Source organism: Pan troglodytes, chromosome 1 (assembly GCF_028858775.2).
Source record: "Pan troglodytes isolate AG18354 chromosome 1, NHGRI_mPanTro3-v2.0_pri, whole genome shotgun sequence".
NCBI classification, from domain to species: Eukaryota; Metazoa; Chordata; class Mammalia; order Primates; family Hominidae; genus Pan; species Pan troglodytes.
The window spans coordinates 83,545,920-83,572,524 of record NC_072398.2 but is presented as its reverse complement, the minus strand read 5'-3'; the positions used below and the strand labels follow the sequence as shown (position 1 = coordinate 83,572,524).

General features: G+C 44.0%; 1 protein-coding gene across 1 annotated transcript; it reads left to right on the top strand.

Annotated features, from left to right (window-relative positions):
- The first annotated feature begins 6,032 nt into the window (after positions 1-6,032).
- On the top strand, positions 6,033-26,015 carry LRRC52 (leucine rich repeat containing 52). Its single transcript, XM_524946.7, has 2 exons — positions 6,033-6,971; positions 25,558-26,015. The coding sequence occupies exons 1-2, from the start codon at positions 6,350-6,352 to the stop codon at positions 25,875-25,877; spliced, it is 942 nt and encodes a 313-aa protein (XP_524946.2). The 5' UTR covers positions 6,033-6,349; the 3' UTR covers positions 25,878-26,015.
- Positions 26,016-26,605: the final 590 nt, after the last annotated feature.

Below are 26,605 nucleotides of genomic sequence, written 5' to 3'. Positions count from 1 at the left end.
TTAATAATTCTGTTACTAGGGTAACAGCAAAAGAACCTATCTCAGAGAGAACCCATCGTAGCCTGTTTCTGCACAGAAGAGTGGTGGCTCTAAGCTGGGAAAACGGGGTTGAAGGCAAGTGGCCAAGTGACGCAGCAAGCCGCATGGATCAAGACTTCACATAGACATTTTTTAGACCTTTCACCCTCTACAATTTGGGGAGTAGAGACATTTGAAACAGGCTTTCCAAGAAGGAAGATAGCAAGATCTAGGGAGCTGAAGCTATTGAAGCCCCATGACAGATTAGCAATACTGTCTCTGATTTGTATTTTATTTTTCTTTGAGACAGGGCCTCACTCCATCACCCAGGCTGGAATGCAGTAGCATAGTCACAGCTCATTGCAGCCTCAACTTCCCAGGCTCAGGTGATTCTCCCACCTCAGCCTCTGGAGTAGCTGGGACTACAGTTGTGTGCCACCACACTTGACTAATTTTGTATTTTTCGTAGAGACAGGGTTTTGCCATGTTTCCCAGGCTGGTCTAGAATTCCTGGGCTCAAGCAATCCATCCACCTCAGCCTCTCAAAGTGCTGGGATTGCAGGCGTGAGCCACTGCACCCAGCTGCCTCTGATATTTACACTAATCTAAGGACACCAGGAAGAGGTGGGGGAGGGATGCCTTTGCCACATCTGTCATCATGGAGGATCCTGTGGTAAAGAGTTCAAATGGCAGCATGTCTGGCAACAAAAGCAAAAGCATAGATCCAAAAGCTGACCACTCAGCTTTTCTTTAACTTGGTATCACTGGAACAATGGCCAAGTCTTAAAGGTAACTTTCTCAGTGTGTCCAGGAATTGAAGTGCTAGGAAGAGCTTACCTATGGAAGTCATCCTTTCATCCTTTTGTCCTTTCAGGAATATTGTGATGAGATAGCCCTCATCGCATCATTCCATTCATCTCTTTGTTAGCCACCCCAGCCAGAAAAGAAATTGCCTTTCAAAAACATTAGGAAATCTATGTTCTATCCAGCTACATTCTCACCAGCCTAGGTACCTAGATATTTACTCATTTTCTGAGTAAGCTTAGGCAAATTGTTTTTCCACTTAGTTTCCTTACCCGGAAAAAGAAAAAAAATATATATGTGTGTGTGTGTGTGTGTGTGTGTGTGTGTGTATTTATATATATATATGTGTGTGTACATATATGTGTGTGTATATATAATATATACATTAACCTTAATCTCAATGGTTAATATAAGAACTTAAAGCCTGAAACATGTCATAAGCCTTCTGAAAGACAAGGGAACCAAAAGCATAAATAGAGCACATTAAAAACAGTAGTTTGATCTGGTCTGAAGTCAAGGCACCATTTAGGGCTAGAGAGGGACAATGTATTCCATGGAGCTGATGAAAACAATTAGCATTTTGAGGCACTGATGCTGTACAGTAGTTAGAGCTTGTGCCCAGTAGTAAAATTTCCTGTTCCAATACAGCCTTTGTCACTCACCAGCTCTGTGACCGCGGGCGAGTGGCACCTCTGGGAGCTTCTGTTTCTTCATTCATAAGATGAGGGTCATGCAATATGACTCATTGCGTTGCTGGGAGGATCACATTCTTGACACAGGGTAAATAGTAAATGGTGGTTATCGTGTTTCCTTAAATCACAGGCAATCTATGTAACAACACTGGAAAAGCAATATTCATCATCTCTATTTTACCAAAGAGAAAACCAATGCCCACAGAAGCTAAAACGTGTGCCCAAAGCCACCCACAGAGGAATCTTCTCACTACAAAGCTCACACTGTGCCACAGTTTTCTCTCCCATTCTGAAATCTACAAGTCTCCTATAAAGGGTCCATATTCTCTTCCCAAATCAACTGGGCTTAGACAGCCACCATTATTGGCAGTCTCAAATCAAGTTTCAGGCATAAGGACTGCTACACATAATCTTAGCCATGGGCAACAGTTTATTGATTTGCTATAAGCTGAAAACATGATCTAATTCTGCCCCTAAAAAGGGTATACAATTTACAGGCTTCCCCTTGGATTCCTCTGGACAGTGAATCCTGCAGAAGTGTAGAATGCGGATGAAGCCTGGAAATCAAAGATATCCCTGGGGAATGCAAGAAATGGGAGTGATTTCCTCTGGCCCTCTGGCCTTTACTCTATTAGAGTCCAATCTCCCGAGTGGAGACTCCGGCAGCCTGAAGGGAAAAGACAAAAATAGTTTCTACCAGCTGGCACAGCAAACAGAATCAAGGCTCATGAATAGACAGATACACACATATTCAGCCCTTAGGCCTCAGCCCTCCCGGCATGTTTTGGAACTCTTTTTCCACTTTCAGGCTGAACTTTTTGTCCCCAAGCCCCACACCTGCTGAGAGATGACTTTGCTGAAGAGGGCCCAGGCAGTGTCAAAAGTCTGGAGTGAACTGGATACCATAAGTGGCTCCTACACCAAAGTCCTTGAGACTGTTACATTCTTTAGACCTGAACCCACAACATTCCCTGCCTGGGGAGCAGTTTAACAAAGTACTGACTTGTGTGCCCCTACGTTGCTAACCCCATGTAAGTCCTAAGTTGAGCACATTGGCAGTTTCAATGGAATAAAATGGCATGTGCACTTCCTTCTGCTATTTTTCTCCTGAGAAAATAAAAGCATGCCAAAATTAAATATCCCTTAGCATTTGTACCCAGACAGCTGAGTGGACTATTTACTAGCTAACATTCATGGTCTGCTTTGTAATCGCTTGACTCTGTCTTAGTTGCTTGGGCTTTGACGCTTCAATCATCTGTTCTCTCCCTTCACAACTGAAGTTTGATGGAACTTTAAAACTGGGAAAGCCTTTGGAGAGCGTCCTGTCTTGTTTTACAGAAAGAAAATCAGGGCTTTGAGAGGGCACGATGTCATACTGCCTCAGCTTCTCAATTGTGTTCACTTTGCCCTATATCACCCAGCCTCTTCTTTGTATGATATCAGGGCCTGTGCCCACCTGTCCTTTGGATCACCAGAGAGCTGTTTGGAGGCACACTGGCACCTGAGAGGGATCATTAAGCTGGGAAGACAGTGCCTCCATCAGATACAGCTAAAAATAGGAGCCTGCCTGAGAGCAGAGTCAGCTAGCGCGATTGTATGAGACAGGAGGGGCCTCTCCAAGTGCTCACTTGATGCTTCACCTGTCCTCCTGGAAGGATGGGCACACCAGCTCTCCAAGGGGCAGGGGCAGGCTAATAAAACAGCCACGCACACGAAGGGCGACCATGCTGCATCTGAAGCTGCATGAGCCGCTCACTGGGTAGAGAGATTGTCCTTTTTGCAGCCACATGATAGGTGGGACTATATGGTGTGATTAGAAGGAGTAGAAAGGCGGCCGGGCACAGTGGCTCACGCCTGTAATCCCAGCACTTTGGGAGGCCGAGGCGGGTAGATCACGAGGTCAGGAATTTGAGATCAGCCTGGCCAACATGGTGAAACCCTGTCCCTACTAAAAACACAAAAATTAGCTGGGTGTGGTGGCTCACATCTGTAATCCCAGCTACTCGGGAGGCTGAGGCAGGAGAATCACTTGAAGCTGGGAGGCAGAGGTTGCAGTGAGTTGAGATAACGCCACTGCACTCTACTAAAAATACCAAAAAAAATTAGCTGGGCGTGGAGGTGGGGGCCTGTAATCCCAGCTACTTGGGAGGCTGAGCAAGAAGAATAGCTTGAACCTGGGAGGCAGAGGTTGCAGTGAGCCAAGATCGTGCCATTGCACTCCAGCCTGTACTGGTTTGCTGGGTGATGCCTGAAACCTTTCCATTATGAAGGTATTTGGAAGTCCTAAAGACACTTGGAAATTATCTACTTCATTTCCCTCAATATGTAGATGACAGAAATAAAGCCCAGAGAAATTAAGCACCTCAACCAAGAACAAACAGCCTAGTCTAGGACTTCCCAAAGCAGGATTTCTGAAATAATAGTTTCACAAGTTGTTCTTTGAAAACAAAATTTATTTAAGGTTCTGAAATCAGGTAATTCAAGCAATGCTACATTCTCTATTCTTTGTCTAGTCTGCTTCTTCTTTATCGAACATATATTTATTCAGTCTCAAAATGAGGTACACACTTTAGAGATGTGGTCTAACCTGGCAAAGCTGAAACTAGCCCATGAGTGTCCAGGTTTCAGGACCAAAAACAATACAGCTACCTCAAACAAAAAGAATATTCCCTGAGGTTAAACCACTCATAGTGCTTTGTGAAAATGGTAATACTCCAGAGCCAGGCATAGCTGACTGGTGTCAGTCAATAACCTTTAGCATGATATATTTACCTAAGGCTTTTCTAAGCAGAGCACTTGTAACCATACGGCCAAACAGGTAGGCCTAATTCTGAGACTACTATCTTGAGAAAGCTAGTATGGATAACGAGGCTGGAAATGAAGTAGGGCAACCTGGAGATGGGGCTGTCTGAGGGGAAGAAGTCAGAAAGAGGGAGAACGGCATAAAAGAAAAGGTGACACGTCAGCAAAATCACTCCATGAGCTTTGGCGAGTGAATCAGTGATCATTTCTCATCGAAAGGAAGCAGACAACAAACACAGCCCTTCCAAACAAAGTATCCCTGCCACACTCCACCAGCAAAACACACCCTCGCCACAGCTCCCAGAGCAGTCACTTTGGAAATTAATTCTTTTCTATAGACTTCATGTGCTAGATTTCTCTCCTCGGCAATCGTATAAGATCTAGAAAGGAACTTATTTTTTAATAGAATTTGTTTTAATTATGAGGAAAGGGTGTCTGCCCTATCAATTAAGTCATGCTTCAATTAGTACAGCTATCATTGGGGTCATTACTTTAAGTATTTGAAATGTCTACTTAAATAAGGTCACTTTCAATTTGGTAAACACGCCTAAGTCATCATATTAATTCACAGCCAGTGACCCAAGGAATGCTGAGTAAGTAAACAATCAAGCATTAGCTAACTAGCCACAAATCCATTTGACTTTATTAATTTCTCTCTTGGCAAAGAAGCAAGAGAAGGAAGCAAACCATCAGAAACATTCTCACATTGTTCATTCACTATACGTTTATTACATACCAGGTGCCAGGCACTGTGCTTAGGTTTCAATATGTTATTAATATTCACAACTCAGTATATATGAATGTTTTTAAAAAAATGAAATCCAATTTTCCCAAAAATAAAAGTTTCAACTCCTCAGATGTTTTATCTTATTTCTGCCTGATATGCCTTCCTCCACGGGGTGTGTGAAACATCCCAACTCTTCAGCTTCCAGGTTTTCTATCCCTCGCTCCAAAAGACTCATCACCTGACAAGTAATTAATGAATATAAACTCACACTAGAAGTACTAGAGAGGCACTCACTATTTTAAAAGTCCTAGGAGAATACGAGTGGTAAGAAAATAGTTCTATTGTTACACTCAGATTTTTTATATATACATTTGGGTTTTGTGTTAGAAGGAGTAGCTTACACTTATTCAAAAACTTTTTAAAAATACACATATATATATTCAAAATGCAGACAGAGATGTATACATCCTAGGAATAAAGTCTGAAAAGAGTACCACTTTATCAGAGGAATTCCCCTTGCCTCATTTCAAAAGAAACACCCCCTTTCCCATCTTCTTCTGGCAACACTGAAAAACTGGCACCCATCCAAATCAATACCCAAGAAAAGACCCACGCTGAGAACTGACCTCAAGCAAGTCACTGCTCATCACTAAGAAAAGGAGTTGGCCTGGAGATGTCCCATGTTCCCTCTATGGCCTGCAGATTAGGGGGTCCAATGTCACCTAATCTTCTACTACAGCTCCATGGGGAGCGGGTACATATACTATACACATCCACACACTGAACCCAGCCTGGTCTCCAACACACACATGCTGCAGGCCCCTACCCATGAGGCCCCAACTCCCCCAGGGAGTTCCAGCTGGCTTACCAAGACACATAAAACACCCCCACACCACCCCGAAGGAGAGGTGAGGAATCTCTTTCCCTCAGCCAGGCAGTCTCCTGAGGCTGCTGACATCACAAAGGTGTCAACTGGCAACCTCATTGTCATGTGGCTCTCCCCTGGCTCCCCTTCACTTGCAAACGCAGGGAAAGGGTGAGACCTTTCAAAGCTGCCAAGTGGGCAAGCTTCCAGCAGCAGTCTGGGAGCGAGCGACAGAGCCACCAAGCTGGGCGGCAGGGCATTGAGCCTCGCGTTTCAATTTCTGTTCAGTTCTCCTGTAATGGAAAATTGCTTTGCACAAAGCTAAAGTGTTACAGTTCTTTCCAGCGCCCCTCCCCCGCCCCACCCCCCCACCGGCAGCCTTCGGATCAGAGGGACAGAGCCCGCAGGAAGGTGAAAGGAGGGTGGTTGTGGCTTCTTACTATGTCCCTTGCTTCAGGCCCTGGCCCTGGGTGGTTACTCTTTTCCTTTGGAATGGGGCTGGTATCAGGGTCAAAGTGTCCAAATAATTGTCTGTGTCAAGCCCAAGAAGTAATCTGCACAGGGAAGCAGTTAACCGAATACCCCCTTGACATACCCCTGAACACCCGGAGGCTGTTCCTGAACGAGAACAGAATCACTAGTTTGCCAGCAATGCATCTAGGACTCCTCAGTGACCTTGTTTATTTGGACTGTCAGAACAACCGGATTCGAGAGGTGATGGATTATACCTTCATCGGGGTCTTCAAACTCATCTACCTTGACCTCAGCTCCAACAACCTAACCTCGATCTCCCCATTCACTTTCTCGGTGCTCAGCAACCTGGTGCAGCTGAACATTGCCAACAACCCTCACCTGTTATCGCTTCACAAGTTCACCTTTGCCAACACCACCTCTTTGAGGTACCTGGACCTCAGAAATACCGGCTTGCAGACCCTGGACAGTGCTGCCTTATACCACCTCACTACTCTGGAGACCCTGTTTCTGAGTGGAAACCCCTGGAAGTGCAACTGCTCTTTCCTGGACTTCGCCATCTTCTTAATAGTGTTCCATATGGACCCCTCAGGTGAGGGCTTGATTGGGTGTGGGGAAGAGGATGTGATTGAAGTGGCTCCAGAAAAGGTGAACTCAAAAGATGGTCAGAATGGGAGAAAAAGTTGGGTGAAGCTGATTGAATGCATTCTTATTACTCTGCAGGGCCCACCCTTGGGTTGACTGGAGTAGCAGTAAGAAAAAGTTCTGAAATAGGAATTCAAAGAGCTGAGTTCTGGTCCCAAACTCAGCACTTACCAGTTGGCTACCCTTGAAAATGTCACCATTTCTCTGAGCCTCCGTTTTCTAATCCATAAAGTGGGGACAATAATATTACCTAAGGCACAGAGTTGCATCAAATATATGATGTGTGTAGAAATGATGAAGTACTCTAATTGCAAAGTGACAAGGTAATATAGGGACACTGTATTCTGTTGGTAAACTGTTTTAATCTGTTTAATTCAGCAACTGAATTTTTCCAGGATCAAAAAGTAAATTCAGTCATTCATATAGGATTATGATATATAGAAGGGAAAGTTTAATATAAAGATGGAAGGAGGGGCACGTGAGCTACCCAGACAGTGAGAGAGGGAGGGAAGAAGGAAGAAAGGGCTTTTGATAGCTGCTTTGTTTTGAAGATGCTGGCCTCCTATAGAAGGAGAGAATGGCATGAATCAATGGAGAAAGGGTCCAGTGCTCACTCTGTCAAGCAGAGAGATTCTAGTCTTACAGGTAGATGCTCAGCTCTTACCTGGGAGATTTCCAAGCTCCTTGCCACCACTCTACCCGCTGACCTCACCCGGCCTGCCACGGCCCCTGTGCTTCATTCCCTCTTTATCTTAGGGACTTTACTGTCTCATCCTTACCCTCCAATTCTTCTCTCCACCAATAATAGCATTTTTACCCAGGAAAGTCAGAGCTTCAGAAAAATGAGAAATAACTCCTCACAGAAAGTCTGGAGCCACTGATGTAATCCGGCAAAATTGGACTCTGGGTAGAAAATCAAATCCTGTCAAAACCATGTAGTTTCTCCCTTCCCTGGGTGTTTGCCTTTGAAAACGTTTTCATAGACGCAGCTTCATAAAACTCCTGCTGAAGCTTCCACCATGAAGTACTGCCCAGGTGGCAATATGCTAGAAATAATCCTGGCCAGAATGACAGACTTCAAGGAGAACTGGGGGAGAGAGAATCAAGTGGTGACAGTAAGTAAAAAACGTGCCCTCCTGGCTTCCCAATGGGTGTGTCTCAAAAAGTCCTCCTGGCAGAGTCTGGACTGGGATGAGGCAAGCAGGGCTTTTAGGAGGCAAAATTTAAGGAGGCACTGAGAGTGAGTGCACTGAGAATAAGACATTGTGAGTCAGTGCCTCCTTAAATTTTGTGCCTTAGATACCTGACCCTACTGCCAGATACCTCAACTTGAGTTGTTAGAATAAATCAAAAGAAACTAACTTTGTCAGACCATCTTCCAACAGGACTAGAATGCAGAAGCAGTTATCTCAGGTAGGTTGCCTTGACTCTCTATAACACCAACTCTAGGAGGCAGAGATAATGTTTTCTACTTTTCTCCAAAACTGTGATAGTGTCTAGAAAGCACTATCAAAGAGGTTCAATATTAATGATCCTCATGCATGACCTGTGGTCCATAAAGGGGATTCTCCCCTGTCCATGTTCCTGTAAATTAGCCTGTGGAAGGGTGTCATCTTCTTTTGCCCCTCCCCACCATACATGCACTTTTCCTTGAGTATAGCCCATCAGGTTGCAAGTGGGACCTCCCACCCCAGATGACAAGAGTAACATAGCTTGGCTTCCACCCCAGCACCTAAGCCTACCATTTCGCCTCCCATTCCATCTCCCTTCATCAGATTTCTGCTTGCACAGTTGTATCTTCTCAGAATTTTCAGGCTGACCACTTTGGACTCCTTGACTCTTCAGTTCAATCCACAGTTGAATGGGATTATAAAGTAGATCTTTTTCACTGCATATTTTCCAAGACATCAGAAAGGAGTGTCTATCTTGTCAAGATTATAAGCTCCTCATGAATGAAGAGTCTGTTTTGTGAGGTAGACAAAGCTTTCATCCCCCAGCCGTGGGACCCCACACACGCACCCACAACTGCTAATTTGCTCATCTCCCTCCATTTTTCCACACATGGTACCTCATTTCCTTTAGCATGAGTGTCACACCAACACTTAAACTTGTGCCCTCAGCCTGTGGAAGAGACTAGGATTGGTATTTTTAACCCTATCCTTGGATGAGAAAATAGACTCACCTGCCCAAAATCACACAGCTGATAAATGGCAAGAAAGTGACTTGAACCCCTTGATTTCAAATGCAGGTCTTTTTCCACAAGACTATACTATCTCGTAAATCCTCGAATTACATAACTATCATCCTGTAAGTGAGTTTAGTTATAAATATAAGTTATATTATAAAAATATGGCTACAGCATCTAAACTTCAGCTTTATTTTCTATCTGGCTGCCACTTGGAACTGACTCAAGATCATTTTCATTGGATAATAGGCACTAACCATCATAAATTCATTGATATGCCTGTACTTCCCTTGCAAACCCAGGTTTCACCCCAGTCTACCCCAACTCCAAAAGGGTGAATCTAACCTTAGCATTTGCTCTCATTTGGGCCTTAATCAGTCTGGTTCTCCCTTCCCATACACACATACAATCACAAATATGCACATAAACACACATGCAAACACAAATACCTACACACACATATGCAAACACAAAGGTTTGTATATACCATATATACATATGTTCATACCATATATACATACATACTTACATACCCACACGTATATACCATTTATACATACATACCTACTTACGTACCCATCCACATATTACATACACACACATAAATGTACAGGTTCACACCCACATACATGAACAGATACATGCATACCCATAAAGTTGAACACACATACAGTAAAATTCATTAGCTGCTTCTCTTGCCTTCTAGCCAAACCTCAATGTAAGGAAAGGTATTTAATTCATTTGACTCTCAAATGATGGTTCATGGTCTCTGCTAGGTGGAAATATCTTTGCTATAGGCAAACATTCTTGGTGAAGTCTCAAACTTAAGCCCACCTATTTATACCACATTTGTTATCAAAATGGTGATCTTTGACATATTCTAGCATGGAGCCCATGTATCTCTCTACATATATCCACATTTCAGGAGATAGGAAGATTTCTATGAAATAACCTGAGTTATCTGGTGTTTATAAAACAGAATCCACTTCACAAACAGACTCATTTTAGACCCAAGGAAATACTGAACCTTAGCCCTGGGAAATTTTCACTGTAGTGTAATATTAAGGGGAATATGAGAGTGCACGTATATTCCTTGAAAAGCAATGCAGTGAAGTAAAGGACTTCCATGCTACAATTCAGTTCATCCATTTATCTAAATACTTATTGAGTGCCTACTATGTGCCAAACAAGTGCTCATGAAGGTAACTAACCAAGAAACCTGAGGCTGCATATGGAGACTTATGTAACTCTAGGTCATCTGTGCCATATCTATGTCATAGTTTAGTTGTGCATAACAGAACAAAACAGGGCAGGACAAACGAGGCCAGCGTGTGCCTGTTGGGGTGACAGGCACTTGGCGCAGCCACTTGTCCTCCAAGAGATGAAGGACAGTCACCCTCAGGCAGCAGAGCCCAGTGTTAAGAGCTCAGGTTCTGGAATAAAATTGACGGGTTATAATTCTAGCCCTGATGCTGACTATCTGCAGGATATAAGATAAGTTACTTAACCTCTCTGAACTTTAATTTCCTCATCTTGAATACAAGGATAATAATAGAACCAACATTCCTAGGGCTGTCATAAAATGAAATGAGAACATTTATAAGGTGCCATTAGCATTTAAGCTTGACACACTATAAGCAATCAAAAAACAAATGGTTGGTAGATGAGGAAAGGTACAGGATACTAAGAGAGTAGAATACCAGAAAGCAGTCAAGTGTTCCCCTAGATAAGCAGTGGACTTCAGGAAGGCTCAGCATACGTGGTGTTAGAGGACAATGCACCCTGTCTAGAAACATGACTATAGAGATGCAGGCAGGAATATAGATAGAATGTGGGAAGGTGGGCAGCTGCTTCTAAGACTCTAATCCATACAAAAATGGGGCAAGGAGAAGCCTGGAGGGACAGGAGAAGTCTATGTCACGTTCTGACTAAGTTGGGTATTATTAGATAAGTTAAGAACATGGGTTTTCAGACCCTAGAGTACAAAAGCAGAAGCTCAAATCAAGACTTTGTCTCAGCCTAGGCCATAAGACTTGGGGCTGGACCAGCAGCAGCAGGGTGCCTGTTCCTGAGTCACCTGAACCTAGAACCAAAGCTCTACCTAAAGACAAGCTCCACTTCCAGAGGCAGGTGTGGATGTGTAGACTACATTCTAGGGATGTGTAGGCAACTTTCTCTAGCCTCAGGAGAAAGACTTCACCTACACGGTATAACTGAGCAATAAATACTTTTGCCCCAATGTGTCCCTATCCACTTCCTACCACTAAGCTGAAATTAGTCACTAGAGGTTCATCCTTTTGGGTACCAATTATGTGTTATGATCTTGAAAAAGAAACTGCAAAAATACATGAACTCCTGGGAAGAATAACACAAGTGTCCTTAAGCCTTTATCAGCTCTCATATCAGAAGGAGGAGTTAATTCTTGGGAATTTGATTAGCTAAGATTAATTCTGCAGCAGTGGAGAACCTTGAAGGAAACAGAGGTGCAAGAAGGAAGTGGAGAGGTCTTAAAAGAAAAGACAAGAGGGCAATATCATACGCTTCTTCTGTGTCACATTTTTGCTAAGGACCTCCCCCATAGAGGTGTTGTAGAGGAAGCCCAGTGTTTCATTCATTTTATTTTATCATAAGGCTACACTGAACAAGAATATCAAAACTTTCTCAGGTTGGCGAGATCTGGCACCATAATCAAAGGTCTGATTCAAAAGAAACTCTCCAATGGCATACTCACCAGATGTACTGAAAAGTATTCAGTTCTCAAAGAGTTAATGTAGTCACTTTTTAAACACGAAAGTTACAGCAGAAATGGAGGTGTGTTGTAATGTGCCCCTTGCTAGGGTGCTCTACTGAGCCCTGACCAATACGGACTGAAAACAGACCCACACATTCCATTTCCTTTCTGGCCCAGGTTAGCAAGTGGGAGGACTAATTCCTGGCCAGCACTGTTATTTTCCAGTCATTAATGCTACTTGAAGGTGAGAGTGGTCATTGAGTTCTTCCCAGGATATTTGATTTCCCTCAGGGGACAGGGTTGAATGGCTTTCAGGAGGCTCTCGAAAACTCACTCAAACTCTAAGCTCCAAAACATACAAAACCTAGCCTCATACATCCCATTCCCCTCTACCCGCAAAGTCTGCTCTAATGCTGTCCAATAGGAGTTTCTGCAACAGGGTAAATAGTCTATATATATGGTGTCGGATACAGTAGTCACTAGCTGCATGTGGCCATTGAGCTCTTGAAATTTGGCTAGAACAAATGAACTGAATTTTTATTTTATCTTATTTCAATACATTTAAATAGCCACCTAAGGCTACTGGCTACCATACTGTTTAGGGTAGCCTTTTAACATAGGATGTTTAAGCTGGAAATTTAGAATCCAGAGTCACAGGTAAGTGGCTATAGAGAAAAGCCCAGCACAGAGATATCCTGACATCCAAGTTAAATATTTTTCCCTGATGCCATGATATTTCTTTGCTGTCAAGCACATCATGATCCATTTAACTCTGAAACATTTATTGTATATTCATTATGTCCCCAACATTGCATTATAATGCTGGGGTGGCTGTTTCACAGAGAAAAAAAGTCATAATTTTTGTCCTGAATAAGATAATCTAGGATACGAGAGAGAGAAAATAGAATTGGAAGCCAGGAAGCCCTGTCTTGATCCCAGAAATGCCACTGTGTGATATGGGGAAACTCACTTTCCTTCTTCAAGAGTCACTTTTCTTGTCCTTAAAATAAAGGATTTGGGTTAGAGATCCTCAAAGGCCTCTTATAGCTGGTAGCCTATGGACCTAAATAGAAAGATAAGCACACAGGAGGTGAGAGGAGAACAGCGCTCAGCAGGCAAGGTCCCAGGTGAGCAAGTGCAGAGTGGCAAGTGCTGAGGCGAAGGTGTTCCCAGTGATGAGGGCTACATCACATAATTAGGAAGTTCATTTAAGAAACAGATGCTTCTAACTCCTGTACTCTCCCACCTCCTATATTAAGCACCCTCAACTTCACTAAAACAATGCCTCCACCCCAAGAAACTCATTGCCCCAGACTTTCCTCCCAGGCCAGACTTGCTCAAACAGTGCTTCTCAAACTCTAATGAGCACAAGAATCCCAGGTCCTATGCCCTGAGGTTCTGATTCAGTCAACTCTTCATGCCGGTTGTCCTTAGGCCACTTTTCAGAAACCCTAGAACAGTGGCCTGTGTTCTGGACCTTCAGTGGCTGTTCCAATTAGTAAATGAATCGATTTGCTCTGAGATGCTAATGGCTAGTGTTTTGAAATATCCCCTCAGGGAGCATTTGCAATTTGACAGGGAACAACCAGAAACAGTGAGAATTCAGAAAGTGATAGGCTACCAGGGGCTAGAGTGGGGCGGTTTGAGGACAGAGAGTCCCCTCTGTGTCAGCTCTGATAGCCTTAGCCAGTACTAAATGAGCCTGATGGTGGGGCCCACACATCAGAGGAGCTTGAGCAAGGGTGCTGCAGAGGCAGTGGACAAAGCCACTCAGGACCATCTGCAGGGAGCAGATGGGTTGAGTCATGTGCTGCTTCAGGTCCAAGTCATTTTGAGGGCGTTTTGAGCAGAGAACATCTTAGTTTCATTACGAGGTTATATCATCCTGTATTCAAGACTGCTGTAATGGGATAATGGCCCCATTTCAACCTACCAAGTACAAAGTCATCCACAACTGTGCCCAAACTTAGATTTCCAGAATGAATTCAGGTCCTCACGTTATTCCACTATCAATGCTTACCCATGTCCTCCATCAGGGAAATTAAAATAAAGACCAAAGGCCAAAAAAGAAAAAAAAAAAAAAAAAAGAAAGGCTGGGCAACCAGCAGCTCCAAGGCTTCCAAGGCTGTTGAAAGCCAGAGAAGCAGCCTCCTGAGGGCAAGGAGGGGGCTGAGAGGGGTGCAACTGAGTCAGTGATCCCTAAGCCACCCAGAAAATCCAAGAAGGGATAGGAGCAGCAAGCATGGGACGTTTAGGAACCCCTGGGTGATGCTGACACACTCCCTGACTCAGGCCAATTGGGATCCCTGAGAGTAGGTGATCGAAGATTACTCCAAGCTCAGAAATGCCAGATTTCTACACCTGGCCCCTCAGGTCACCAAGCATCACTCAGGACTCTGAAAAACAGCAGTTCAAGTCTGGCTAAAGCAGCCAACCTCAGTTTGCTCATCTTTAAAGGTGAAGAGCTCCTCATTCTGGAGGTAATCCTACAAAGGATGGATGCGGCTAGAGAAAAGGATGGGGGCCCAGCTAGGAAGGGCCTTGAGTGGTTTTCTGGGGAACACGCAATATATCCTAAGAAGTCTTGGGAGGCAAGTGAGCTGGAGGTAAGGCTAGGAAGGAAGCTCCCGTAGGCGTTCAAGCCAGACAGTATGGCAGCCTATGGCAACAGTGAGGAGGAGAGGTGTAGACATTTGAGAAGGAATCATTTAGAAGGCAGAAGCAACAGGATTTGGGACTGAACTAGCTCCTCTCATAGTTTCTTGTGCACCCTTTGTAACTTCTGGCACAATTCTAATTAATAAATGTGTATTCATTTAACATTTGTCTTCCCTGATAGACTAGAAGCTCTATGAGAGCAGATCTGGATCTTCAGAAACAAGCACAGGCCTGACACAGAGAAAATGCTCAACTAGTGTTTCCTGAGTGAATGAATGAGATACAGAAAATACAGAAAAGGGAAAAATCAATGGTAGCTCCCAAGACTTTGGCTTGAACAGTGTGGGGGCTTTGCTGACATAAACACACTTGGAGGAGGGCAGTGAGGAAGTCAGGCTAGAAGCCAAGTCCCATCTTGACCTTACTGAGTGGGAAGTCCCTGTAAAACACTAGGCATTTGGATATTCTGACCTGAAATTCAGAATAGAGAACAGGGCATAAAATATACATATATTTGGGGATCATCAACTTACTAGTGATCACTGAAACCTAACAGAAGATGAGATCAATCAGGAAAAAGAGTTTCAAGTGAGGATAATAAGGGCCAAGTGCAGAAGCTTTGGGGAATGCAATATACCAAAGGGTCAAGTAAGAAAGAGCAACTCATGTAGGACAGCAGGAGCCCCCAGACAAAGGAAATTAGAACAGGATAAATTCATGGAAGCCAAAGAGTTCCAAAAAGTGGGAGCAGGTCAGATAAGGACAGAAAACTGTCCATCAGATTTAGGACCAGGGATCCCTGATGTCTTGGGCAGTTCTGCTGGCATGATGAGAGTGAACACCAATCCATAATGGGCTATGAACTGAACATCAAAGGTGTGAAGGAGTAAACCATGTAAACTACTCTTCTAGAAAGCATGGCTGTGGACTGAAGGGAATAGGGTGCTAGTTGGAGAGAAAACAAATGAAGAAGGAGGATTTTTAGAAGAAAAGAGATCCAACCATGTGTTTATCTGCTGATGGAAAGAGTCGATGCAGAGAAAAAGGACAAAGATATAAGAGAGAGGGGAAGTCATTGGTGGGGTAAAGTCCCTGAGAGGACAGAAATGGATGGATGATCTCCAAGGGGTAATCCTTGAAAGGGGAGTGGCACCCCCTCTGCCCTCTGGGACTGCAGAGAAGGAGGCGAGGGTAAACATAGATGGGGGTGACTGTAATAACAGGGGACAAATACAATTGAGGGGCCCAATTGGTGCCTGTATGTCTCTTTCAGTGAGGTAAAAGACAAAAAATGACTACATATCTATAAAGTACACATTTTCATGTAATGTTTTCTATGAAGCTTCCATAACACCAATCCAATTAGGCGACTATAAAATATCCATTGTCCTTGAGATGCTCACATCCTAGTTGAGCAGGCAACACCAAGGTGGGCTGTGGATGCAGGCCACCTGTCTTTTCATCCTGCCTCTGTCACTTGCCAACTACTTGACTGTGGGCAACAATCTCCATCCAACTCAAGTCCTCATGTGCAAAATGCAGATAAAATAGTGACTATTTCCTCAAGTTGTGATAATTAAATGAAAAAACCCACATGAAGATTTTAGAACTGCACACAGTACATGTTCAATTAATGCTAGCTGTTGTTGTTGTTACAAATTCTTTGCCTGGCGGTGATTCTGAGTGTCACATGAGATGCGGAGGAGGGGTAGAGCAGTGTGGGTTTGCAGAAACAAAGAGGGTGAGCAGAGGCAAGGAGTTCAACTTGGGGGAGCCAGAGCTCTTGAGGGGGATGTTAAAGCTTCCAAGATGATGTCATAAAAAACACCTAATCTGCTGCATGACCCATATGCAATGATAGGTGGTGGTTGTTGTTGTTGTTGTTGTTGTTGTTGTTGTTGTTGTTGTTGTTTGGAGGCAGACTCTTGCTGCTCTGTTGCCCAGGCTGGAGTGCAGTGGTGCAATCCCAGCTCACTGCAGCCTCGACTTACCAGGCTGGGGTGATCCTCAGCATCCCCAGGAGCTGGGACTATAAGTATGTGCCACCATGCTTAGACAAATTTTTATTTTTAGTAGAGATGGATTTTGCCACATTGGCCAGGCTGGTCTGGAACTCCTGACCTCAAGTGATCCACCCACCTTGGCCTTCCAAAGTGCTGGGAGGTGTGAGCCACCGCACCCGGCCAATGATAGCTTTTTTGATCACACAGAAGAATTTGGCCTTCTCCTCAACCCAAATAAGAGAATAACTAAAAATCCAATGCATCCAATTAAAACATAGTTAAGATGGAATTAAAGTCATGTTAGACAAACCCTTGTAATTTTCAATGCATTTTCTTGTAACAGCCAAGATGCTTTGGTCACAGCATTTGGCTGAGATGAGGCACAGGCATTGTTATCCCTATTTGACATTTACAAAGAGGTAAGGAGCCCAGACTGGGATCTGAGTACATGCATTCACTGACAGTTACTGAGCACCAATCAGATGCCAGCCCCTTGGCCAGGCACAGGGCATACTGGTGTGAACAGAAACAGACATGCTCTCATGAAACTTACATTCTAGTGGGAGAAGAAGACAATAAATAAATTGATATATGACATAATGTCAAATAACAAGTGCCATGGAGGAAAATAAGAGAGGGGAAGAGAAGAGTGTGCCTGAGATTGAGAACAAGGCAGATACTTCAGGCTCAGTGGGCCCGCGGAGGTGGTTTTGAGCAGAGAACTGAAATAAAGTGAGAGAGAAGCCAAGGAAATATTACAAGGGGTGGAAGAAGGTCTTTCTAGACCAAGGGGAGAACGAACACAAAGGCTCTGGGCTGGAATAGAAAGGGAATATGGCTGCAGCAGAGTGAAGGAAAAGGAGAAAGGGAAGAAATGAGATGGAAAATTACTGAGGCCAGGTCACATAGGGTAGATAGGCCATGGAGAGGCTTTTGATTTTATTCTAAGTGTGATGGGAAGTCATGGAAGGATTTTGAGCAGGGAAGTGACATGATCTGTAATTACAGATTGCTCCCACTGCTGTCTCCAGATAGAGATTGTAGGAAAAAGCAAGGACACACATTCAGAGGCCAACACAGTTCAGGCAAAAGAGGGCACTGGTTGGGACCAGGGCAATGGTCCAGGTAATTAGAAGAGGTAAGAATCAGGATACATTTTGAAGGGAGGACTAGCAGGGTTTGCTTATGATCTGAACATGTAATGTGAAAGAGGAAGCAAACAATTTCTGCCTGATGTTTCTGCCTGGTGAACTGGTGAATGATGGTGCCCTTCGGCTCCTGGGGTTTCACAATGGTTTGTTATCCATGAGGACAACTGTCTGCTCTCTGGATTTTTCTGAGCAGATGGGTAGTTATTAAGCAGGCTCAGCTCTAGGCCAAACTGAGAAGAAACTAGAAGAAAAAAAATTTAATTTTTAACTTCCAAGAAGAACCTGGTCCCAGCCGCCAGCCCCACCATGCAGCTTGTTCCCCTCACCCCACCAAAAGGTGGTAGCAGGGGGCTACCCCTGAGTAGGGATTAAGTCATTTGCTTCTTTTTCAGAAAACTTTACACTTTTGAGTGTTATTTTATTGGTGAAATGGAATGTTTCATCTCCCACTGACAGAGTTCTGGGTACTGACAAGCCCATGAGAAGGAATTATGAGAAAAAGAAAGCTTTTTGCCTCTGAATCATGCCCATTTGCAACCAGTTATACATGAGACCAGTTCTGTAACCTAAAACACCTGTAAAGCACAGGCATAATCAGGTTGAACTTGCTAAACGTCAAGGTCTCGTCTCCATGTTCCATGAGTCTATGAATCACTTTTAACCTTTAAAAATCTATAGACTCTATATACAAGGGGGGTAAATTGTGAATACCAGATAAGAATTGTACTTTGCACAAGCCCAAATAACACAAATCCTTAAGGTTTTAAGGTGCCTAGGATGGATTAGACCAGGAGTCAGCACACACTTTCCAGAAAAGGCCAATAGTAAATATTCTAGGCTTTGTGGGTCTTCATTGCACCTACTCAACATTGCCATTAAGGTGAAGGCAGCATTAGAAAATATGCAAAAGGATGGGAAAGCTGTGTTCCAATAAAACTTTGTTTACAAAACAGCAGGCTGGATTTGGCCCACAGGTTGTAGTTTGCTGACCCCTGGCTTATGCCATCATTGCATGACAGCTGGGCAATGAGTAAGTGGAGCTCCAGAAAGGCAAAGGTAGAAGCCAGTGCCAGGGCTTGAAATTCTCATAGGTTTGTGCATGAGGATCTGAGAAGGGGCCTTGTTGGCCAGTTGGCTTTGGTGTTCTTGAGCAGTCATATTGCCCAACCTAGGTTTCCTTCTAGGGAATCATCTCCTCTGGGCACCTGTAGTACAACAGAATATATAATAGTGATCCCTTCATATTCCATTTGGGGAACCTGTCCTAAACAACAGGCCAAAGACATCAGAGTTTTAAAAGTGCTATAGGAGATCAGACCAATAATCCACCCTTGCATTCACTTATTGAGCACCTACTGTGTGCCAGGCACTAAGGATACAAGAGTACAGAAAAAGGGTCTCTGCTCTCAAACAGTTCTCGAAAAGTAATTTGGAAATAATAATAATTACCTTTTGATATCATGTCTGCAGCAGTTTGTCCTCATACTCTTACCCTTGTTTCCTTCTCTTCAGTCTCACAGGACAGAGGAGGTGCTCTTCCCAGTTCAAGGCTTATACCTCCATTTGGTCCTAGAGAGCATCCATTCCTGCCTCCTTGGAGCTTCACTTAGCTCACTGAACCCTCCCCAGACTCTCATAGGGATTGGTACTCACCCAGTGTAGAGTGTCCGAGGCAGTCCAAGGTCAGCTGACCCACCTATGATATTCTACCACTCAGGTTCCCTTTCCTCCACCTGAGCATTACGTCAGGGACAGTGACCCCAAGGGGTTTGAATAACAATCAATTCATTCAACAAATACGCCCTGTGCTCTAGCATCCTGATAGACGTCAGTGAACAAAACAGACAAAAAATTCTTATCCTCATAGTATCTGTAATCTAATGAGTGGAGTCAGAAAAATGAATAGGTGGCAAATCAATTTCCTTGACAAAAACATAATTTAGCTTGCAAAAAAATGGAAGGCAAAGCACTGTACATCTAGTGATATTTGGGTGGACTGGGGCCTAAAAGAAAAAATTGGGGAATTAGGCTTTTCTCTAGATCCAGGGTAGAAGTTGACGAAGTGCTTGACAAGGTGCATAAAGCTGATAGAAACATAATTTCCTCACTGAGAGGTAATTGCAATGCCTTCAGATTCCACCCTCTTGCTTTCCATTGCCACTGCCTAGATGCTCACCCCTCCAGTCAGCCCAGAAGGTTCCTGAGCAAGCTGCCACAGGGGCTCGAGCAACCTGCCCATGGCCTGGCTCCTTTGGGGGCACCAAGGCCCTGGGAACCTGCAGCACAGCCCTGGGCAGAACTCGGGTCCCTCCTGAAGACCAAGAAAAGAAGCATTTCCCCTTATAACTGGCGGGTTCAATACTGTTTTCTGAAAGAGAGGCCTCCTTGGCTCCCACACTAATAGGTGTGGTTCCAGGACCCAGACACTGTAGTTCTTCCATGCATCTGATTCTGACAAAGAGGTTTTCTGCCTTTGAGCAATATGTTGTGTACAGAAATAAACCAGGTGGTGGTTTATGTTTCCTTAGGAACTATTTGCAATAAGAAGTTCAATATTAATGACATCTGTAGTTAATGCCTGGCCCGCTGGAGTGAGGCTGAGGAAAGGGATGGCATAAAGTTGGGTCACCTGTCTATAAAATGAATGGAACCTCCTGGAGTTGTGCAGTGCACAGCATGTAAAACAGTACTTGCCGACCCCCTGTGTGAGAGGCAAGGAAATTAAGAAAGCCAGAGAAGGAAGAACTGATGTATAGTTTATTCATTCCATAGCATGGGAATAATTAAAACTACCCTGTGGGGTGATCAAAAGTAGAGCTTAGAGCTTAATTTTGTAAAGCATCTCATATAGTGCCTAGCACATGTCAGGCACTTCAGGATCAGTAGATGGGTATAAAACCTCTGAAGTCATCATACTAGAATAGTAAAAGAAGGTATGGTTAACGAGCTAAAGAAAAGGAAGTTAAATGATTTTTTTAAAAAAAGGAGGCAACAGGTTAGAAAAAGGACATGAAATAAGTGAGACAAATAAAAAAACAGATACTAGGTATAAATCCAAATATATCAGTAATTACATTTAATGTCAATGGGCTTATTAAAATACAAAGTTTGCTAGCTTGGATGAAAAACAAAACCCAGCTACATACTGCTTACAAAAATATACCTTAAATATAGGAGCATAGAAAGATTAAAAGTAAACGGACGGAAGAAGATACACAACGCAAACACTAACCAAAAGAATTTCAATGCAGCCATACTAATGTTAAACAAAGTAAACTTTAAGGCAAGAAGCATTACTAGAGATAATGAGAGATATTGGTCAATGATAGAAGGGTAATTCTACCAGGAAGACCTAACAATTATAACTTTGTATGCACCTAATAACACAGCTTTAAAATTTGTAAAGTGAAGGCCAGGTGTGGTGGCTCACGCCTGTAATCCCAGCACTTTGGGAGGCCAAGGCAGGAGGATCACCTGAGGTCAGGAGTTCGAGACCAGCCTGGCCAACATGGTGAAACCCCATCTCTACTAAAAATATAAAAATTAGCTGGGCGTGGTGGCGCGTGCCTGTAATCTCAGCTACTCAGGAGGCTGAGGCAGGAGAACCACTTGAACCTGGGAGGCAGAGGTTGCAGTGAGCCAAGATCATGCCACTACACTCCAGCCTGGGCAACAAGAGTGAAACTCTGTCTCAAAAAAAAAAAATTGTGAAGCAAAACTTGAAAGAACTATATGGAGCAGACCAATGCACAGTAAAAACTGGTAATTTTACATAATTAGAGGGACTAGTAGACAATTGTCTAATAATAACTAAGAGACAATAGACGTTTATAAATAAAAAGTCAATAAGGGTATAGAAAATCAGTACACCACCACAACCTAACTGACATGCATAGAACAATGTACTCAACAAAGAATACAGTAAATCCTAACTTAATATCCATAGGTTCTTAGAAACTGCCACTTTAAGCAAAATGACATATAGCAAAGCCAACTCTACCATAGGCTAATTGATAGAAGCAAGAGTTAAGTTTCTAAAGCTTATTTCTAGTCACAAAAACATCATCAAACTTCTAATAAAGATCAAAAAACCCTTCTAATATTTAGCATTGAAATATGAAACATACATACATTTAAGAAAGATTTATACAAACAAGTAAGATAATATTTGCCTAATTATTTCAGTTCAGGGTTGTGAGTGGCTGGAGCCTATCTTGGCAACTCAGGGTGTAAGGTGGGAAGCAGCCCTGGCCAGGACACCATTCCGTTGGGGGCCATGCATACACATACTCACACATACTTAGACTGGCACAATCTAGACACACCAGTCCACCTAATATGCACATCTTTGAGATGTGGGAAGAAACCAGGGCACCTGGAGAAAACCTGTCCAGACATGGGGAGCGCACACAAACTCCATACAGACAGTGGCCCTGGCTGGGAATACTTTTTTTCTCATTAACATTGTAACAAAATGACATAGAATGAAATAATGTTGTTAGAGGATCTACTGTATAATATATTTGTAGCACATGGAAAATGTACCAAAATTGACTGTACATTCAGCCATATAGCAAATTCTCAAGAAATTTCAAAGGATCAGAGTGTTTCTATAGAATTAAACCAGAATAGTAGGATTAACCTAGAATCTCATAATTTAAAAAAGTACCAGAACATCCCTCAATTTTACAAATTACACAATTCAGTCAATGAATGATAGCTCTTATTAACAAGAACAATAATGATCAGACATGGTTTATACCTTTAAGAGCTAAAAGTCTACCTGGTAGGGGAGAAAGGATGCACATTGTAAATAACCATCATGCAAGATAGAATGTGATAGGTACTTAAGAATGACACAAGGAAATGCTAGGGATGAGTTCACGAGTGGTAACAATCACATGTCCTCTGAGCTCTGAGGACGGGGTGGTTGAGGAAGGTCTCCCTGAAATAGACGCATTTAGGCTAGATCTTAAAAGATGGGAAGAACATGATCCTGCAAAACTAGGGGTATGAGGCATTTGACAAAAAAGGAGCAGTGTAACAAAGTAACTATAGATGAGGGCAAGGGTGAGGTGTAATCAAAGCATAATATGTAGTTTAATTTAATTGGAGCAAAGGTTACCAGCAGTGCTGAGAAGGAGGGAAGGGGAGAAGGGTAGCTGCTGAGGGGCTCTGAATGCCAGGCCAAATGGTCTGGGTGTTATTCTGAGGTTCACAGGAGGTCAGAGGACTGTTTTGAGCCAGAGTGTGACTGAGAAGAGCTGTACTTGGGGAAGGCAATTTGGCAGAAATGTGTGAAATGGCCCCGAGCTGGGAAAAGGAAACAATGGAGATAGGGAGCCTGGGAGGGGAGAGCCCAAATCTTGGCAGTGACTGCGACTGGGAAGAGGGGGAGATAATTCAGTGGGAGAGAAACCCAGGCCTCCCTCCCAACAAAGCCACCCACATCCCTCACTTAGCAGCCTAACAATGCATTAAAATCACTGCCTAATTGCTCCTTTCAAAGTTAATGCTCCAAAATGGGGAAACGTGTGTGATGTTTAGTCTCATCTCTGCCGCCCAAGCTGCAATTTGAAAGCCCAATCTTTTTAAAAATAGAATGAGATAAACCCCCCCTAGACACATCCCAGACCCTCCAAATCCCATGTTTTCCTTTCTCAAATACATCTTTCTTTGAAGATTCATGTGTCTCCCACAGTTTGGGCAGGTGACCTGAGCTCTCTCTCGAAAGAATTCCTGGAGAGCTCCCAGGCGCCTCCCCTGCTCATGGGAGCCCCATGCCCAGGCCTCCTGGGCAAAGCCACAGAGGTCCTCAAGCCAGGCTGACTAGAAAGAGGTACAGAGGCATAATTGTGTTCCTGCGACTTCAGCCCTCAACTCCTTTCCCTCTACTTGAGAGCTCTCTGGTGGGGCAGGTTTGCCCTGAGGGCCACCATCCCACACTGTCTAGAGAGAGGCTTCTTCCTCTCCCTTCCTCTGTAATCATTACAAACGGTGGATATGACACAGTTCGTGCACTGGCTTCCCCTCTTGTGTCTAAAAGCTTGAGTCCTAAACAGCATTACACACTGCACGCCATCTTCCTGAACAAAACAAAATGACTTTGCTGTAGGTGCATTGATACAGAAGCAAGAGGCAAGTATTGGTGTCCGGGTGAAGAGGACTGCTCTTTCCAGCCACCCATAAGCCCAAATGCCTTCTCCCCAGCCAACTTACTTCTGTACTTTTTCTTTGAATGCTGCTTCCAGCCCCCATTAGGATTTACCTAACTGAACCTGATTTTCCTAACATCCTGGGTCACCAAGGATAGTGATGTTTTCACTAGTCAGGCAGTTCCTGCCCTGAAGTTTAGAGGAAACTCCTCTCCACAATAGCTCCTGTTTGCAAATCCCACTTACGCAAAACAAGCTCACACTGGCTTTCTGTCTTCTGTCTTCTATCTTCTATCTAGATTCTGCAGTTATCTAAAACCTTCAAGTTATGGGATCTCCTGAATCTCAGTTTCCTTATTTGTAAGACAAGGAAAATAATATTATGTGCATCAAGGTTATTATTAGAATTAAACAAGATATTTGTAAATAACTTAGTGCATAGCAAGCACTTAGCAAATACTGGCTGCTATTATAATTTTGATTGTGGTTGTCTCAAGCCCTGAGCCGGAGCTCAGTGATCTAGTGTGTGCTGGATACATTCACCTGAGCACCTCACACAAGCACTCAGCCTCAGCATGGCAGAGTATATGGAGTTAGAAAAATGTAGGGGCAGTGATAGGGCTCCGAGGATTCCGTGCTCGAGGCACAATCACCTGTGCCTTCTTACCTATGTCAGTCAGTTCTCTCAACTACTCTGAGAAGTGTCATTCTTTGCACTGGTAAGATGAGGAAATGGAATTCAGAGACAGAATCCGGTATCCTGCTGAAGTTTACAAAATTAGCAAGTAACAGAATCTGGATTAGAAGCCTGGCCTGTCTAGCTCCAGAGCCCACTTTTCTTTCTGTTATATAGTGAAGGCCATGGCGCTACATATGGGGAGGTGCTCAGAGAAGTAGCCAGGAAGCTGAGTCAGCTACTAAGACTGACTGAAGACTCATGTCGATGACATAATCAGCCAGTGATGGCCAACATCACCACCGAGAAGCAGAACTGCTTTCCCTCTTGGCAACCTGTTTACCCTGGGCTCCCCTGACTTGCTCGGGGGGGAAAGTGGTGAGCGGGTAGAACACACAGTAAACATTTCAGGAGAATCTCGTCCCTCCCTATAGTTGAGTGGCTTGCAATGCTCTTGGGGGATGCTAGTGGTGCCAGGTTGGACTCAGCTACTGCTAAAGAGAAAGGGACAAGGTGAAGGGAAAGTCGGGATGGAGGCAAGGGAGGGGCAAGAGGGAGGTGACTGGTAAAGAACAGAGAGATGTCAACCCTCCATGGCAATCTTGCCTAACCTTCCAACCTCCCCACCCCTGTTGTGGCCTCTCCTTCCTTGAGCATCCTTAAGAAGCATTTTCATGGCCTGAATGCAGCAAAGCCTGGGGACAAGGAACAGTCCAGGCCCAGTACTTCTCAAACTCCAGTGTGCAACAGATACCCTGAAGGTCTTGTTGAGATGCAGATTTGGATTCAGGAGGTCACAGGTGGGTCCTGAGATTCTGCATTTCTAACAAGGTCCAGGTGATGTCGATGCTGCTGGCCCACAGACCACACTTGGAGCACTGAGGGTGCAGATGGTCCCTCCTGATCCCCTTTGGCCTTAGGACGCTGGGAGTCACGCTGTTTCAGCACCCTGCCTGCTGTGTTTTTCTTCTTAGATGATCTAAATGCCACATGTGTGGAGCCCACAGAGCTGACAGGGTGGCCCATCACCCGGGTGGGGAACCCACTCCGATACATGTGCATCACGCACCTGGACCACAAAGACTACATCTTCCTGCTGCTCATCGGCTTCTGCATCTTCGCCGCGGGAACTGTGGCTGCCTGGCTCACAGGTGTGTGTGCTGTGCTCTACCAGAACACCTGCCACAAGTCGAGCGAAGAAGATGAGGACGAGGCCGGGACTAGGGTGGAAGTCAGCAGGCGGATTTTTCAAACCCAGACGAGCTCGGTCCAGGAGTTCCCTCAGCTTATTTAGTTGCCAGAGACCACTATCTTATGTGCCTACCCCAGGCTCCCTGCTTTCTCTCTTGCCCTCCCCATCCCACCACCTTGGAGCTGTCATAGAGATTGAAACCTTCTAGTAAAATAAATAAAATCTCTGCTGGCCATTTCACAGGTTGGTCCCTTCCCACTGCACCAGCCCGAGGATGACTCCTTGAGCTCAGCAGGATGGGGTAGAACAAAATCTAGAAACATTGTTGGATGCACCTAAATACCGAGAAAGTCTACCCCAAAAGTAAGCCATCTCATGTTTAATAAGTACATATTATGTCCCCAAACTAAGTGCTGGAGGGATGGATACAAGGAATACAAGATTTAAGATCTTCCCTAAAGAGCAAACAATTTAAGTGGAAGTGAAGATTAATATTAATCAAATGGAGAAAAGTATAAGACAATGATAAGAACTAACATTAATGGAATGTGTCCATCCATGTACCATCTTCACACTCCATCTTGTAGTTACCACAGCCATCCTATAATATTGATATTATTTTACCGTGAAAATTTGAGGCCTGAACAAGTTAAACAACTGACTGAGGTCACCCAACTGGTAAGTAGCACAGCCTCCCAAAGTCCATGTTCTTTCCTTTACATGAAATATAAATATTTAGCAGCACAACCAAGGGTTCATCATGTAAGCCTGGCCACACAGAGGTGGCCACCACCCAGCGGGTCCATCCCAAGTGCCCAGCATTGTGCCCA